At 38.3% G+C, this 15,000-nt stretch overlaps 3 protein-coding genes across 3 annotated transcripts in view; 2 read left to right on the top strand and 1 right to left on the bottom strand.

The window, feature by feature from the left end:
* Window positions 1–1,908, top strand: part of LOC137982218 (A-kinase anchor protein 14-like) — a 3,868-nt gene extending 1,960 nt beyond the window's left edge. Inside the window, exons 3-4 of the mRNA XM_068829292.1 lie at window positions 102–154; window positions 1,054–1,908. Of these exons, the coding sequence (XP_068685393.1) occupies window positions 102–154; window positions 1,054–1,138 (138 nt within the window). The 3' untranslated portion in view covers window positions 1,139–1,908. The remainder of the gene's footprint in view (window positions 1–101; window positions 155–1,053) is intronic.
* Window positions 1,909–4,147: 2,239 nt separating this feature from the next.
* On the bottom strand, window positions 4,148–14,890 carry LOC137982217 (transmembrane protein 192-like). The gene is made up of 6 exons (XM_068829291.1): window positions 14,760–14,890; window positions 13,127–13,285; window positions 10,669–10,918; window positions 9,068–9,217; window positions 8,107–8,224; window positions 4,148–5,992 (listed from the first exon to the last, which is right to left on the bottom strand). Exons 1-6 carry the CDS (start codon window positions 14,790–14,792, stop codon window positions 5,860–5,862), a joined length of 843 nt encoding a protein of 280 aa, XP_068685392.1. The 5' UTR covers window positions 14,793–14,890; the 3' UTR covers window positions 4,148–5,859.
* A 56-nt stretch (window positions 14,891–14,946) lies between these two features.
* LOC137982216 (protoporphyrinogen oxidase-like) overlaps window positions 14,947–15,000 on the top strand; it is a 7,477-nt gene continuing 7,423 nt past the window's right edge. The window contains exon 1 of the mRNA XM_068829290.1: window positions 14,947–15,000. This exon is cut by the window's right edge and continues 236 nt beyond it. Within this exon, the coding sequence (XP_068685391.1) occupies window positions 14,985–15,000 (16 nt within the window). The 5' untranslated portion in view covers window positions 14,947–14,984.

Here is a 15,000-nt window from a genome sequence, read left to right as displayed (position 1 = left end):
CTCAAGGGCTGGAACATTTTCTGGATTGGCACATTGATAGGGGCGTAGTCTTTGAAACACCAGAAAAATTAAATGTTCACCATTTGAACTGTTTGTTGCAGACTTTTCCTGTCGAAGTGTACTATATTTTTGAGACACACCGTCTGGTTCACAGGTATGTTGCCTTCTCTTTGCAGAAGGAAATCGAACTCCACTTTGTATAGTGAAATGCAAATATTCACTTCACTAGCTTATTCAGTTTGCTTCTGAGAGCATGATTCACCCAGTTGAAGTTGTTGTGGGTCAAACTTTCTAAAGTTGATTTATTGTCAGCTAGGCAATGAGTAACCATTATTAACCCTTTGAGGCCTAAACCAGCCATACTTAGTATTTTACTCTGTCTAATACCAGACAATTTTACTTGTCAATAAGGAACCCCCAGGAGTCAATGGGTTAAGCCTGGTTCACACTAGAGACATAACGACATCAACATAACAATGTAAAAAGGACGTGTATGTTTGCAGTGGGAACATACAGACAAAAATAATGACATATAAGCAACATAACAGCATAAACATAACAACATACAGTGTAAAACTGTTTTTTTTTCCTTTTGTTGTTATGTTGCTAGCGTGAACTAGGCTTTACATGTAACTACACTGTAGAAATGAACAATCTATTTGAGACTGACAAAATAATTTGTATTTCTGAATCAAACTGTAATAAAGCATTCACTTGGTAGAGTTTCAATATCAGTAAGCCAAGATTCAACTGTGTGCAAGAATTTATAACAAAGTGAAGTACCATTGTCTGGGTAAGTGTAGTCCTGATCGAGAAGGACTGTTTGTGGTGACATTGACTAACATTTTGACAACCTGAGCAGAAGTCATTATCAGAGTCACGTGATTTGTGTAATGTCAACAGATGGTATAAAATACTCTGGTTGTTGATATGATTGTCAACAAAGGCGTGATGTTATTGGTTGTCTGTCAGTTAAGCTGCATTGTTATTTATTATTAATAATTCAGCAATCAACCAAACTATTAATTCAACCATTTTTCTTTTCATCTTAAGACCAGGTAAAACAAGGTTTAGAGAAAAGTGGTTAAAGGATGTCATTGAGAGCAAAATTCGAATGATGGATATGGTCAAATTCTAATCACAAACATGGAAGTTTGTGATACATCTGCAATTAACAGCTCAGAAGAATATTGAATTCACAGTTTACATCTCTGACATTGGATAGACTGGCATCATACGCGCCGGCGATCGTATTTTAATGTAGCTGGCGCAATAGAAATGAATAAATTATTATCATCATACATGTATGCTTCTACTTGAAGAAGCATCTGTTCTTGAGTTTTAGTTTGCATTAAGCAAATCCTGACTGCTCTCATAGAGAAAATTGTGATGTTGAAGGGTGCTTAGGCCTTTGAAAATTGATTCTAGAAATGGTAATGAGTAGTCATTGCCATACATGTGTATACATGTACATGTATATTGTATGAGAATTATTTGAAAGTCTATTACAGCTGAACATTGACATAAACCGAAAAAGAACTCATCCCATAATGTCAGTGTTGCCAAAATCATGTAGAAGGTGATAAGATTTAACAGACAACACTACAACTGACTTTTAGCGTCGCACATTCCATTTTAGTGTGTCAAAGGTAAATCCTCTATCTTCATTGTAACATTTTAATTTACTAACCGGTAATTGTTTGACACAAGTACGACATCAAGGTACCTTGAATATTTGCAATATACATTCCCTTCAGTTTGACAAATAACTGTAAAAATTTCAAAGAACACAATTTTTCATTTAATGTCAATACTAATTATTAGTTACTGTATAAATTATTACATTCCTGGTCATGTATTTCCTCTGTACAAATTCAATTCTTAAAAGTGCCTACATTGTGTTTTCAATATGTTACCATGCAAACTTTTTGCACCATTATTAAATAACACACAGCTATGGGCAAAGCCCACTCCACCCCACCCCACCTCATAGCATGGAACAACCTGGCATTTGAACACAATTATTATTTGAGGTACCACGCAAAAGTAAAGAACACGACTAAAGAGATAGAGTCTGAAGGTAATAACCTCTAAATTTCACATAGCAATGGCTGATGTAAGAGGGAAAAAAGTAATAGAACCAAAATTTGAGAATTTGCCCTTTGTGCAAATGAATAATGCCTCATAATTATAAATACCCCATAGCTTCCATAATTATTATGAATGGTCCCACTTTTCATCCACACACTCAACCTCAAATTTTCTTACCTGTGCAAGTTGCAGATTCAGACTTGATTTAAGAGTCACCTTTGTATCATTATATGAGAATAAACCAGGCTCACTGGTTTTACCTGTAAAGCTGGTTTTTCAGCAGAAGTTGGTTCCATCTTTAGCTTCTCAGCTTTCTCCTGTGATTCCTGGGTTAAAATTAATGATGTCTCTGACAGCGAGAAGGCTGGTAAAACAGTCTGTGCCAGGTTCAAATTCTCTTCAGCTAAGGAGCTGTTAATGGAGGCCATTTCACCTGCAGAGGAGTATGCAGGTCTAAAACCTTGAAGCATGCTGCCTGTGCTTCTTAACATTGAATACAGGGATTGAAGCAACCTGAAATGATGAAATCAACAGTTGAATCATGAATATACACTGAGCTGTACTTCTGCATTGAGGAAATTAAGCTGCATCTTTCTGATAACGACTAGTCTGTCATGGAAAATGTCATATTAAATTTCACTTTGTAAGTTTTACATAGGTATAAATCAAATTAAAATTAATTACAGTGTGATGGATCATCGCAGTTGTGAATGCAACATGGAAATGCTATGGCCATGTGGTTTGACTCTGCGGTTCACATTTTACCATACTAAGTGTGGTGTGTAATCTTTCCAACAACCTGCTTCAACTGATTGGCAGAGTAAGAAGTTAAGACATCTGCCTCCAAGATTATTAATTCCACAAATTCATTGCCAACAAAAATGAATGGTTTACCTCTTAGTATGAACCAGATACTGTTGCAACTGAGCTCTCCTGTCCAGTAACCTCTGTAAAGCACTCTGTGCTTGATGGACCTGGTGTAAAGTGCTACTTTCTAACTTGATAGTTCATCTGACATCATTCTGAACACCAGTGATTCATTGCTCGCCTGGGACTTCTGAAGAAAATTCCGGATAAACCTACCTCTGCTGTCTAACGGCGCGTTCTTTTGGGACTATTCCAGAACAGGAATACTCCGAATAGACGGTAATCGTGTTCTTCCAATTCGGCAGATGCGTTCTTTTGAGAATTGGTATTCCATGTATTCTGTTATTCGTAAACCAGGATAAGAATAACTGGAATAGTCCCAAAAGAATGTGCCCTAAGTTTCCGAAAGCCAGCCTTATTCATTCCAGCATTCCTCTCTTTCAGTAGGTGTTCTTCCTGAACTTGATACTATTCTTCTTCTTCTTCTTCTTCTTCTTCTTCTTCTTCTTCTTATTATTATTATTATTATTATTATTATTATTGGACAAAGACTTAAGATTGATTTTATCTGATTTGATCTCACTGCTTTTTGATGTGATCAGATTTGATTAACAGTCTCCCCAATATTTATTAGCATACCGTTGTTGTTGTGTTTTCAGCAGCTTTGGAGCAAAAACCTCAAAAAGTTACTTGTTCCGTAAAAATCGCACTTGACAAAGGGAACTTGGCAAAATAATCACTGATATATAAACTCCCTTGGTAGGTTTGTATTTTATTCAGTGATTTGTAAGTTTGTTTGAAGTGATGTTGGTGTACGATGGATAGTACACCAAATAGAGATATGGCATGTGACAGAATTTTTGTCGTACATGTATGAGTCCATTTCCAAGATACCGTTTGTCTCCGTTTCGACATGTTACAAGCCGAAACCATGTAAACGGGTATAAATTATACTAAGTTATTTATTTCCGAATGGTTTTGCAAAAAGACTCGCTTTGACACAGAGGCAAACAGTTGGGGCACTGACTCTTTTAAGGCCAACGGATTGACATCACCTCCAAATGAAGCAATCTTCAGATCTGGTCAAGGCAGATTCTGCGCACAAGGAAAGCAGTACTCGCTCATATTTGGTCAGCCTGAATTCACATCCCATTGAATATTCCAGTTTCAGTTTCAAAAAATTCTTTGGAGCACAGTTTATTCTCGCAAACACTTACTAAGTTGCTACTTCAGACAACACAAGCGTGATGAATGTACATGTATGTACAAGTTTACCTCAGTGTTCAAGTTATATTAAATTTTCATTTCTAAATAATAATTTAAAGGGTACCGCCTTGACCTACATGTATTGTTCTCATTTTATCAACTGAACCTTCACAAAATTCATCATAGGCATGTACCGTACGAGTATTCCACAACTTCTTATACGATCGTTAAAAAAGCACACTGGTCTCCCAGTTTGCTTCTACATGTACGTGAACAAAGAAACACATTCTTTCTAAGACAATGAAAACAACAATTCTCGTCCTGATTTTCTTCACAAACCCACAAGATTTGATACATCCGATCCTTATGAAAACAACAAACTTCGCTTAAGTAAAGGAAACTTCCATCCCTTCTAACGAATAAATTTAAACTGGAGAGAATAATGTTTGCAATCCAAATTGTTCGAAATTCTTTGCAGGAGTCTTTGTAACTATAATGTATGAATTAACTTAAGAATCGCTTGTTTTCATTTTCAAATTTTCTCGGGTGCCTCCATCGTGAATAATTGTGACCAGTTACAGTTGCTCTATTGCTTTAACAAAAAGAGCTTTTGCTTAATTGTAATGATGTTGTAAGCCATCAACCTGGTTTCACTAGTGATGCAAGCACGAGCATACATGTAGGCATATGTAGCTTATGCTAGTGAAAACAAAATGTCGACATAAGCATCAAAATCAACCACCGCATCCGCCATTTTGTTCAAATGCTCAGACGTGGGGAATCTGGAATGCATCCTTTAATTAACTAGACATAGCAATTTGTTTTCACATGACACAAGCGAACGCAAACATAGGCGCATTAGCATAAGGAAAAGGAAAAATCTTGATCCATTGTCCTTGTGCTAGTGAAAACCAGGCTTAACACATCACAATTATTCTAGAGGGTGCTGCCCAGGAAATTTGAAAACAAATACAAGTGATTCTGACATTGATTTATTTCGGATACAAACACTTTCATTGAAAAAAGTTCAAACACTTTTGATTGTAAACATTAGGCTCTGTGGGTTTAAATTACTTTTTGTTGGAGTGGAGATCCCTTTAAGGCCGCATAATTTTTGGAAATATGATGTTGGGGTATGAGAAGATTTTAGTTGAAAAAATAAGAAAAAGTTACTAATAGGTCAACTGCTTAACACCACACCAACTTTCTCCTGAAAGACAACCGGCCACTAAAATGATTTCATAAACACAAGGCATAAGGCAGAAAACAAGACAAGTGTACACAGCAGTAAAACAATACAGCGTCATTTTGTAACTTAATTGTGTTTGAGGAGAATGCACGATTCTATTCGTTTCAGTTCCACGGGATGTCCCTCGGGTATCAATTGTGAAGCCATACGATTTCAGCGTTTGGACGCCATCTTGTTCTGGCACAAATAACCTCAATCTCATGTGATAGGAAAGTCAAGTGTTGTTGGATGGGGTCAATACCATTACCTGGATGGGTGACTGCACCTCACTAATCCTTGATTACTAGTAGTTCTCAAGTAATTTCCACTGTTACCCTGATATTATGGACGCACTTATGTAAATGACGATCCTGAAGGTGTCCTCTATAAAGAACTAAAATGTACATTTTACTGGTTGTCATTGACAACCTTTCTCATCTACCAGTGGCCTTGTAAATAGTAAATTGTCAATGTAAGCTGTTCCTTCTTTGCTGTGCTGTAAGCGTCATCAGTCTTTTTCCTAAATTGGCATTATGTTGCTGCAGATAACGAATCATGTCTGCTTGTTTCTCTAAGACGTCGTCTAAGTAATCATTGTCCCTGAAGAAAAAAGTGCATCAGTGATGCTACGGTATAGACCATTTTCAAAAATTTAATGATGTCACAGCAGCCATGTTGGTGTTCCAAATTAAAGGGATGGCGGCCATCATGGTGTACCAAACTAATCCAGGTCTGGGAAATGAAACTATTTCTATGCAAAATTAATACTTTCTTATGTTTCAGTAATCCAATATGGCCGCTAGCCTTATTGGTGGGAGGGTATGGCTACACGTAGGCTATGTAGCTGCTGGTCACATGAGCGAAAACGCTCCACAGCAACATGAAATAGAAGACTCTTTGTTTGTTGTGTCAATACCGATGAGTACCGATATGTCATATCCTTATAGAGGATCCTAAATGATGCCCTCATACCCAAAATTAGCTCTGAATTGCAATTCCCGATGGAGATATAAGGGATCAAAGTTTGATAGCATCCCATACAAACCCTTCAAAATTTGTTCTGGTTCCTTCAGTTTGGAACCAGCTCAAAATTAGAGAGATTTATATAGGGCAGTATCAAACTTTCATCCTTTATATTTCGGCTGGGAATTACAATTAAGAAGTGATTTTTGGCAAGGACCCTTTTCTGAGGATGCTCTATTTGAAAATGGTGCCAAATTCCATAATTTCACAAATTTATTTTTTTGTGATGTCACACTTCGGTACTCTATAGCACAAGGCTATCGTCAAGGAAAAAGTACCGAATATTGAAAGTGCATTGCATGGAATGAGCTATCTCTGAAAATCTGACTGCACTACGCCTGATACTGTATCTCTGATCAACGGTGCTTTGAAAATTTGAAATTTTACAAGAACGTAAGGAATCATTACTGCCATGGGAAAGTCCCGAAACTTTACAGGCCATTTTCAGGTGTCACAATTCCCTTTGTATCTCAAGAACGGAGAGGATTTACATGTAACTCGTCAAACTTCACAGTAAATTTTCTTTTTGTTACCTTTAAAACATGTTAAAAGACCGGCTTTCCAAAACAAGCGGTTAGCAGTTTCACAAATGGCTTTTCGGGCCCGAAAAGTTATCGGGACGTTCGACAAACGGGCTCTCGGCTCAGGTTGTGCAAAGCATGGTTAGCGCTAACCAGCGTTTAACACAGTGTACCATGGAAACCTATACAAATGTAGACTTCAATACCTCTAAACCAACGGTTAGCACTAACCAGGCTTCGAGCAACTGAAGTGTAAAAGTTTACACTCCTTATAATAAATGACACTGTAAAACAGATGAAACCATAAGTATGAGAAAGTCACAACAAAAAGAACTTAATTTTCTTGTGTGTGCTCTTGTGCCAACTTGTGAGTATCGCAAACATGTATAAACTGAAATTGCAACCGGCGCGGAAAAAGCAGACCCACAAGCACAAGAATTTTCTCCTCATCTTCAAAATAATGCGAAGACGCTAGGAGTCGTTAAAGATCACCCAAGGAGCCATTCTACATGTACTTTTTAAACTTGTCATGTGAATCAGTCACTCGTTCGTCACACAAACTCTCCTGCCTTACCAATCAAATTCACTTTGTGTTTGTCATGCAAATTTTTTTTTGCTTCGTTATAGTCACACAATACATGTATTCATGTTACATGTAGTTTGTTAGGCAATAATGTCTCTTCAAGGCCTGGCAAACGGCTTAAACATCCGTTCAAACTTTTTTAACGATGTTGACTGCTGGGGTGGGCAAATGGTTTGATTCAACAAAGCTTCACAAGAGGCCCAGTATTCAGTCCCAAGCTGGAGCCGTGGTTGTTACAATGGATACAGACATGGATACATCATTGAGAGACCGATTATAAAGTGCTCACGCTTACATGTATACCCAACAAGGCTGAAAATCTAACAAATAATTATTGGAGCAAACGTTGACGCCATTTGGCCAGGCCTTCTGAGCTTCAGTTTGTTTTGCAACTCTCTTTTTAATGCAAAACGATCTCTCTTTAGATTAGTCACAACACCCCTCCCAAATCTGGGGACGAGAGTCTGTCTGACAAGCCAAAAGAAAAGTCGGCACTTTAAGGGTAATTCTGTGTTTCCTTAACCTTAAGTATCCTTAAGGAGACACGATTGAGAACCTGGAGGAGATGACTGAAATCTGGCACTAACCTGTATCCTGTTATGGATAATGTCGTAGAACCTCCATTATTTAAATAGTAGGTGTTTGCAAAATCTGCATCTTCAGCATCAGGAACAGGTCTTCTTCTGTTGAACTTCAAAACTTTGACTGTTGCAATAAAAGAAACAAGAAAGATGTCCACCTGGTCCAAGAATAATTGGTACTACAGTACATGTGCCGACCAGTGCACTCAGTTGAGCATTGGTCTACCATGCACCAGGTCTCACCTCCACTAGAGTAGGTTAAAGGTTGATTAAGTTATACTCTCCATAAATCAGTCACCAAAAAAGACTAATAATTATTACCGGTAAAGGTGACTAAGCTGGCCTTTTCATCAATTGTGTCCAAGCGCAGAATGGAAAGACGGCAGGAACACCATAAAGAGAAACGATACTGAACAAGAATGTTTTCTAAAAATATTCTAAAATATTCTTTGTAATAATTTCATGATACAGCTGTAACTCCAAGTTGTTTGGAATGAAAAGTGTTTATCAACATCATGGGAATAAAAATGTTGGCATGAATGGTGTGGTTGTTTTGGAAGAAAATTTAAAATATTTCGTCAGGTTCTCGCATCCTCTATACAACCTCAAATTTGGTCAATTTATGTCATTGTCAGGACAAGGACACGAAAGAATTGTACCACAATGCAAAACGCATGTGCAGTGCCTTTGTTTTTGTTCATTGTTTTGTGGGGTTTTCATAGCCATCGTTGTCATCCTATCGTAAGGTCCCTATTATTTTAGGACTTTTAATTGGCCCAGCTGGTTCCAAACCCCAAAATACTGGCTGAGTGGCATTACAGTCCATTGCTCAACAAAGCCCTACCAGTCTGAGCCCCTACCAGTCTGGGCCCTACCAGTCTGGGCCCCTACCAGGCCTACCAGTCTGTGGTTACATACATGTGTACATGTACATTGTAAATATAAATTGAATGTAAAGACAACTCACCTAGGTACCACAGTATCCCTGGTACACAAAGTACAAACTCGATGCTGAAGGTAATCTGCAGAACGTTGAACAAAGCCAGGTCACTCCTGTGAGAGGTGTGGCGATCATCGTGACCAATAACTGCAAATATTGCTAATAGCACAGCATTTCCTGTAAGAAAAGGAGAAAAATAAACATTGAGAAATAAAACAATGACAGCTGACACTCGCTGGACCAATTTAACCCAAATTGACAACTGGGAATGAGACTAAAATATTTTACTCTGTCTAACACCAGACAATTGAATTTTTCACTCGTCAACTGTGGGCGTCCTAGGGCGTTTGAGAAGTCAATAGGTTAAAGGTGTACATAACTAATTCTGTATGTTTTGATTTCATCTTGAAATAACTGGTACGCTGTATTTATTAAATAATTTTTATTTTACATTGTACCACTAGTACCACTGATTTACACTGAGGAAACATACCTTTTGTACATGAATCCAAAGAACATAAGTTATTAAAATAAAACAACTTTCTTACATACATGTACATGTACAATGTAATATTATAGATCTCAACAACATTAAGGTAACCGTTGTGTTCGATTGACCCTATTCCAGAATAAGAACATGTGAAGTAATGATTTGGCCCGAGGTCATGGCGTACGGACCAAGCACAGCGAGGTCCGTGTACCATGACCGAGGGCCAAATATTTTCGCGTCCGGCCCGACCTAACTCAGTCAATAAGCATTTTATCATATGACCACCGTGCTTTTCCTTTTTTTGTTTTTTTCAGGTAACAAAATTTGGAATGTTCACTTACGTCGCTCATTTTGACCAAAAAGGTGTTTTAGTTCGCATCTCACGCGCGCTTTTATTGCAAAACTGTTGAGAAAATCCCCGTATGAGTGTCGTACGCGATCCTAGCAGGGCCGGACGGCTTTTTCCCGCCCTGCTCACGCCATCGCGTACGGCCCTCATACGGGGATTTTCTCAATAGTTTTGCAATGAAAGCGCGTGCGGGGCTGTACGGGTCATATGATAATATGGTCAATCGACCATACCCTACATTAAACTACATTGTATGCAACACACTAAAAAAAGTGGGTGGTGAGGAGACCTTTTACAAAGAGGTCCTGTCATGACATGATTATTTGATTTAAAGAAAGGCCAGATGGCTGCAATACATGTAAGTACATGAAAAAAGAAATCGTTCGATGGATTTAATTATTAGAAAGAAGGTTTATAGCCTAGAGTTACAAATGTAGGCTACATGTACATGTATACTCAAAGTTGTTCTTGTAGTACACTGTAGTAACAGAATTGTCAGATAATAATAAAATAATTTTAATGATACTGTAATCCACACTATTCGCTAAACAAACACCCATAAAGAAACACAGCTGCTGAGACAAGCCATGTAAACTCAAGCTTGTGCATTCAGGTGAAATCACCAAGCAATGGTTTTTGTTCAGGCAGGAAAAGCAAAAAACTAAGAAAAAACTCTCAGAACAAAATTGAGAATCAACACAAACACCGGTCGATTTTATCGCCACCTCCAGGACTCAAACCGGGGCTGCAAGAATGGATAGCCAGTGCCAAATCTAATAAAAACTGTACCTAGTGATAATACAGCTTGTGGCAGTCGTCTCAGCTCCTTGGTTTCTCTGAAGAATTGCAAGTAACCTTTAGCCTGTGATTTATGATGTTGGCACTGTAAGATTCTGTCTGATATGAACACAATAACCCACAAAGCAACATGAAGAACCACTAAAAAACAAAAAGGAGGATCTGGACCACCAAGAACAGAGGAATTGCTTTCTGATAGCTTTCCATTTGGAAGTACAAACTGGAGAGTTTCAAATGCAATCTGTACAAAAAAGAAAAGCACAGTATTATTCGATGGAAGTAAAGCATAAAAAGCTGTACATACCTACTTGTAATGGACAAAAAACGAGACAAGAGGCTAGACCACAGCCTAATACCGCATTCACAACAAAGCTTAAACACGTCTAAAAGCTGTTTAGTTAAACATGGTTTAAAATTATTGTTTTCTTGATACAAGCTACTACCTGACATAATGTAGACTCCAAATTCAACACAATGAAGACACACATTAGAACTTACATGAACCCTACGTAAAATGTAGTCTTTCAGCCTTCCGTTGCTCATTTTTTATTTTGTTAAACCTGGTTTCATTAAACGTGTTTAGTTGGTGTGAATCGGGTATAAGGTAACCAGAAGGCTCCCTTCACAATAGCTTCTGCACGTACAAGTACTGTTCTTATGGCAGGGGTGGGTGCTACTCCTATCCTGTCGCATGCACAACTTGTCCCCACTAATACTGGTACATGTACTCATTTTACCCCCCACAAATGGATGGAAAGCTGACTAAACTTTGGAGTACTCCAGCAGGGATTCAAACCAGGAGAACTAGCATGCAGTCCGCAAGTGATAACCACTACACGATATGCACCCTAGTTCATAATGGGCATTAATCAAACGGCAGCCATGTTGAGTCCCGAGGGATTGAAAACTTTTGTTCTGCCCCACCGAGACTCATTCCCAAACATTTCAACTCGAGGCTCAGGGTACGAAATCTATTGTCTATGGCCAATATGGCCGCAGCGCGAATAAGGCCCATAGAATGTACAAGTCATGTACACGTACTCTGAAGCAGAATAGCAAACTTACTGCCTTTACAATAATTGCATACGGCAGTCTTTCGGGTACAAGGTGCACTCAGTTATAAGACGTACTGTACATGTATGTATCTTTAACTTTCAAACTTGATGGCATTAATTTTATGTCACAAACTGAAAATCAATACGCAGTCATAAGACGCATCTCGAATAGAGGAATTTGGTTCAACTCATCGCTAGCTATGCTGTCTCAACTGAAGATTGCAGTGTACATGTAACTCAAGAATTAAGCGGCAGAAGGAAATTCAACTAGAAATCCTGCTATTTTTATTCGTAATTTTCTCGCACATCTTTTTGTTGTACAACGCTAAGAATTGAAGGCCACCATCACAAACATTGGTTTGAGCCCAACATTTTGGAATTGCAGTTTAACATACAAGACGGCAGCAAACGATCAAAGAATCATCCCTGCACAAGTTTTGTTGTAAGAAGATACTCGGCTACATATGAGACACACCTTGAGTGGAGATCACATTTGGGGCCAACAAGCAATTTCTTTGATAAACAATGCTGTGCACTGTATAACCAAAAAACGACAGTAGGTGATAATAAAATAAAAATTACTGTGTGCTGATTGGTCACACTTGAGGTGATTATTGTGCGATAATCACCTAAGCATTTTTTTTTGTTAAATGGCCACAAGCCATAATTTTTGTCAAGGTGACAGGTGAAGAAATTAATCGTTTTAAAGAAAATGCATATTTCTCAAAATTATAACCTATGTACATGTACATATGTAATTATACTAAAACAATTATTATTATTCAAATCAGGCTTGGGGAATAAAAACCTTGACTTCGTCTTCATTTTTATTCACAGAGATTCACCTTGCCTTTGGCAAATAATAAAAAATTATTGGATGGGGTTTTGTGATATCCAGAATAATAAAGGTCTTGGTTAGTGTTATCAGCGTCAGCCTTCGGCTTCAGCTGATAACACTTACCTCGACCTTGATTATTCCGGATATCACAAAAACCGAATCTAATAATTGTTTTATTATACATTGTTTTGAAGAAAATAACGACAAACGCATTATCGCAGCGATCACAGTTTATTTTCAAACACATTGCTCTTGGAAATCATGCATTGCGCGCGCAACCTACATTTTATTCACTAATCTGTAGGTTGCGCTGTTTCCCAGTATTAACTGTAGGCTTAAATAGCCAATGAGAAGACAGATGGTGACTACAATGTATGATAACAATTATTGTTAAAGTTCTGTAACACCAGAAGTACATACATGTACATGTAAAAACTAATTCATGGTCACAGAAATATTCAAGTCCAAAAAAAGATTAACACATGGTCAACTTACATGTACTTAGTAACAACACACTTTCAATGACTATGCTCACTGGCCCTGTACCAATACTTACAAAGAGAATCAACTGTAAAATAGCAATCCAGGCTGTGTGAATGGCGTGAAATCTCTTTTCTGGAACCAGACCCAAAGAACCAGTCTCGCTAACCAACACTTCTTCTTGTGCAGGAGTAGCCAGAATGGGGGCACTGTCTTCCTGGTTGAAAAAGTAACCCTAAAAAGAGAAATTAGCTCTAAAAAAAGAGTATTATAGACCACAGAGACACATTTAAAGTGGTCTCATCAAAAATGGCTAACTCGCTCACCAGTGGGAAAATGAGGTACACATGAAAAGGCTTTTATAAGAAAAGCATACTTTATGTAGTATAATGACATTCCATTTTTTATCCGCACCCCCCCTATGCAGGGCTCGACATTGCGACTCACTGGTCGCCAATGCGACCAAAAATCAAGCGTTGGCGACTAGATTTTTAGAGCTAGTCGCCAGTGGGCGACTAACCTTCACCTTTTTCCTTCATTCTTTTAACCTCAAAGGCAAATCAACCGTAGTTTTGGATAAAATGCACGATTTATGCGCACAGAAATAACAAAACAAACCCACGACTCTTCTGGCTCTTCGATCTCCATGTTTCATAAGCGAGCGCCATGTTTGATTCAGCAGCTGGTATTGCGGGTGCATTAAACAACACATGCAATCATTGAAGCGTGAAGTTCACAACGAAGCCTTGGCTTTTTAGCGCTGAAAATATGGAAAACTGGTGATTGTTTATGTTCAGGTTCGTCTATTTATGTAAGCTATAGACTCGATGTTACATGGAAACTTAACAAAAGCGGAGGAAGCACAGGAAACGTGACTAAAGCTGCTTTCACATTGATTATTTACCTCGTAATGCGTAATGATATGTTTTACGAGCCCTGGCTTCCTTTTAAGTTTTAGTATCTCAGTCTTAGAAGCTTAAGTGTACCTAAACTTAGGACTATGAAGAAGATTGCATGTGTACATGATCATCAGAAAAATGAAGAAAAAAATATCAGTGAAAAAAATGGCGACTAAAAGTTAAGATCTGGCGACCAAAATTTTTGGATCAGTCGCCAATTGGCGCCTTACTAAAAATGTTAATTTCGAGCCCTGCTATGGAAGGCATTTTTTGAAATGTCAAGAAGGACCCTGTCGGAATCTGGATTTTCTGCTCCAGTTTAGGGGGTTGGAATCGGGAGTCTTTGTTCTATACAAAAACGGGTCTGTCGGAATCAAGCTTCAGAGTAAAAGGGGCCTGTCGGAATCTAACTTCAGAGGTGAAAGGGACCTGTCGGAATCTGATTTCAGAGCAAAAGGGACCTGTCGGAAAAATGCCTTCCATAGGGGGGGTGCGGATAAAAAATGGAATGTCCCATTCTTATGATTTGGTAACTTGTCAATATGGAATAAAAGATAAGAAAAATGCAGAATGTCTATATTTTGGTTTTACAGCAGCTTGGTGGCTTTTTAGTGACTTATGAACCACCAAGCAGATGTTAACATGCTGAGTACATGTGTGGCTGAGCCACTTACTGTAGTCAAAATACATGCAAGCCACGAGACATGACATAGACTACAGTACATGAAACAGCACAGTACATTTCGCTTTCGAGCTGTGTACATGAAAACCAACATTCACTAGGACAAAATCGCTAGATTATTGACTCACTCCTTGTCCTTGTTCTCCGCTTAAACTAACCATGACAGCGTTCTCACATTTGGTGTATCAAGGAAATTATTTTTTAACACAGGTGATACGGTTGTCACGTTGTCACGACTGTTGTCGAATGTCGAGCGCGCTAATCCACGATTCTAATAACCAGCGGATATAGAAGCAAGATATGTACTTGAAGTAAGTTCATTGAGATACGTTACGTAACGCTTGTGTGCAACAATGGCCTCCGCAGTTG

Source organism: Montipora foliosa, chromosome 13, assembly GCF_036669935.1.
Source record: "Montipora foliosa isolate CH-2021 chromosome 13, ASM3666993v2, whole genome shotgun sequence".
In the NCBI taxonomy this organism is placed as follows: Eukaryota; Metazoa; Cnidaria; class Anthozoa; order Scleractinia; family Acroporidae; genus Montipora; species Montipora foliosa.
The sequence above is the reverse complement of the archived record's forward strand: the minus strand, read 5'-3'. Positions and strand labels throughout refer to the sequence as shown.

Bases quoted from the DNA above. Each gene is read 5' to 3' on its own strand.
- LOC137982217 (XM_068829291.1), bottom strand. From the start codon at position 14,792: ATGGTTAGTTTAAGCGGAGAACAAGGACAAGGA. The intron at 9,218-10,668 runs GTACAGTTTTTA...CTTTTCTTACAG, and splicing joins ACAAGCTGTATTATCACTAG to GAAATGCTGTGCTATTAGCA. The intron at 8,225-9,067 runs GTGAGTTGTCTT...TTATTGCAACAG, and splicing joins AGGGATACTGTGGTACCTAG to TCAAAGTTTTGAAGTTCAAC.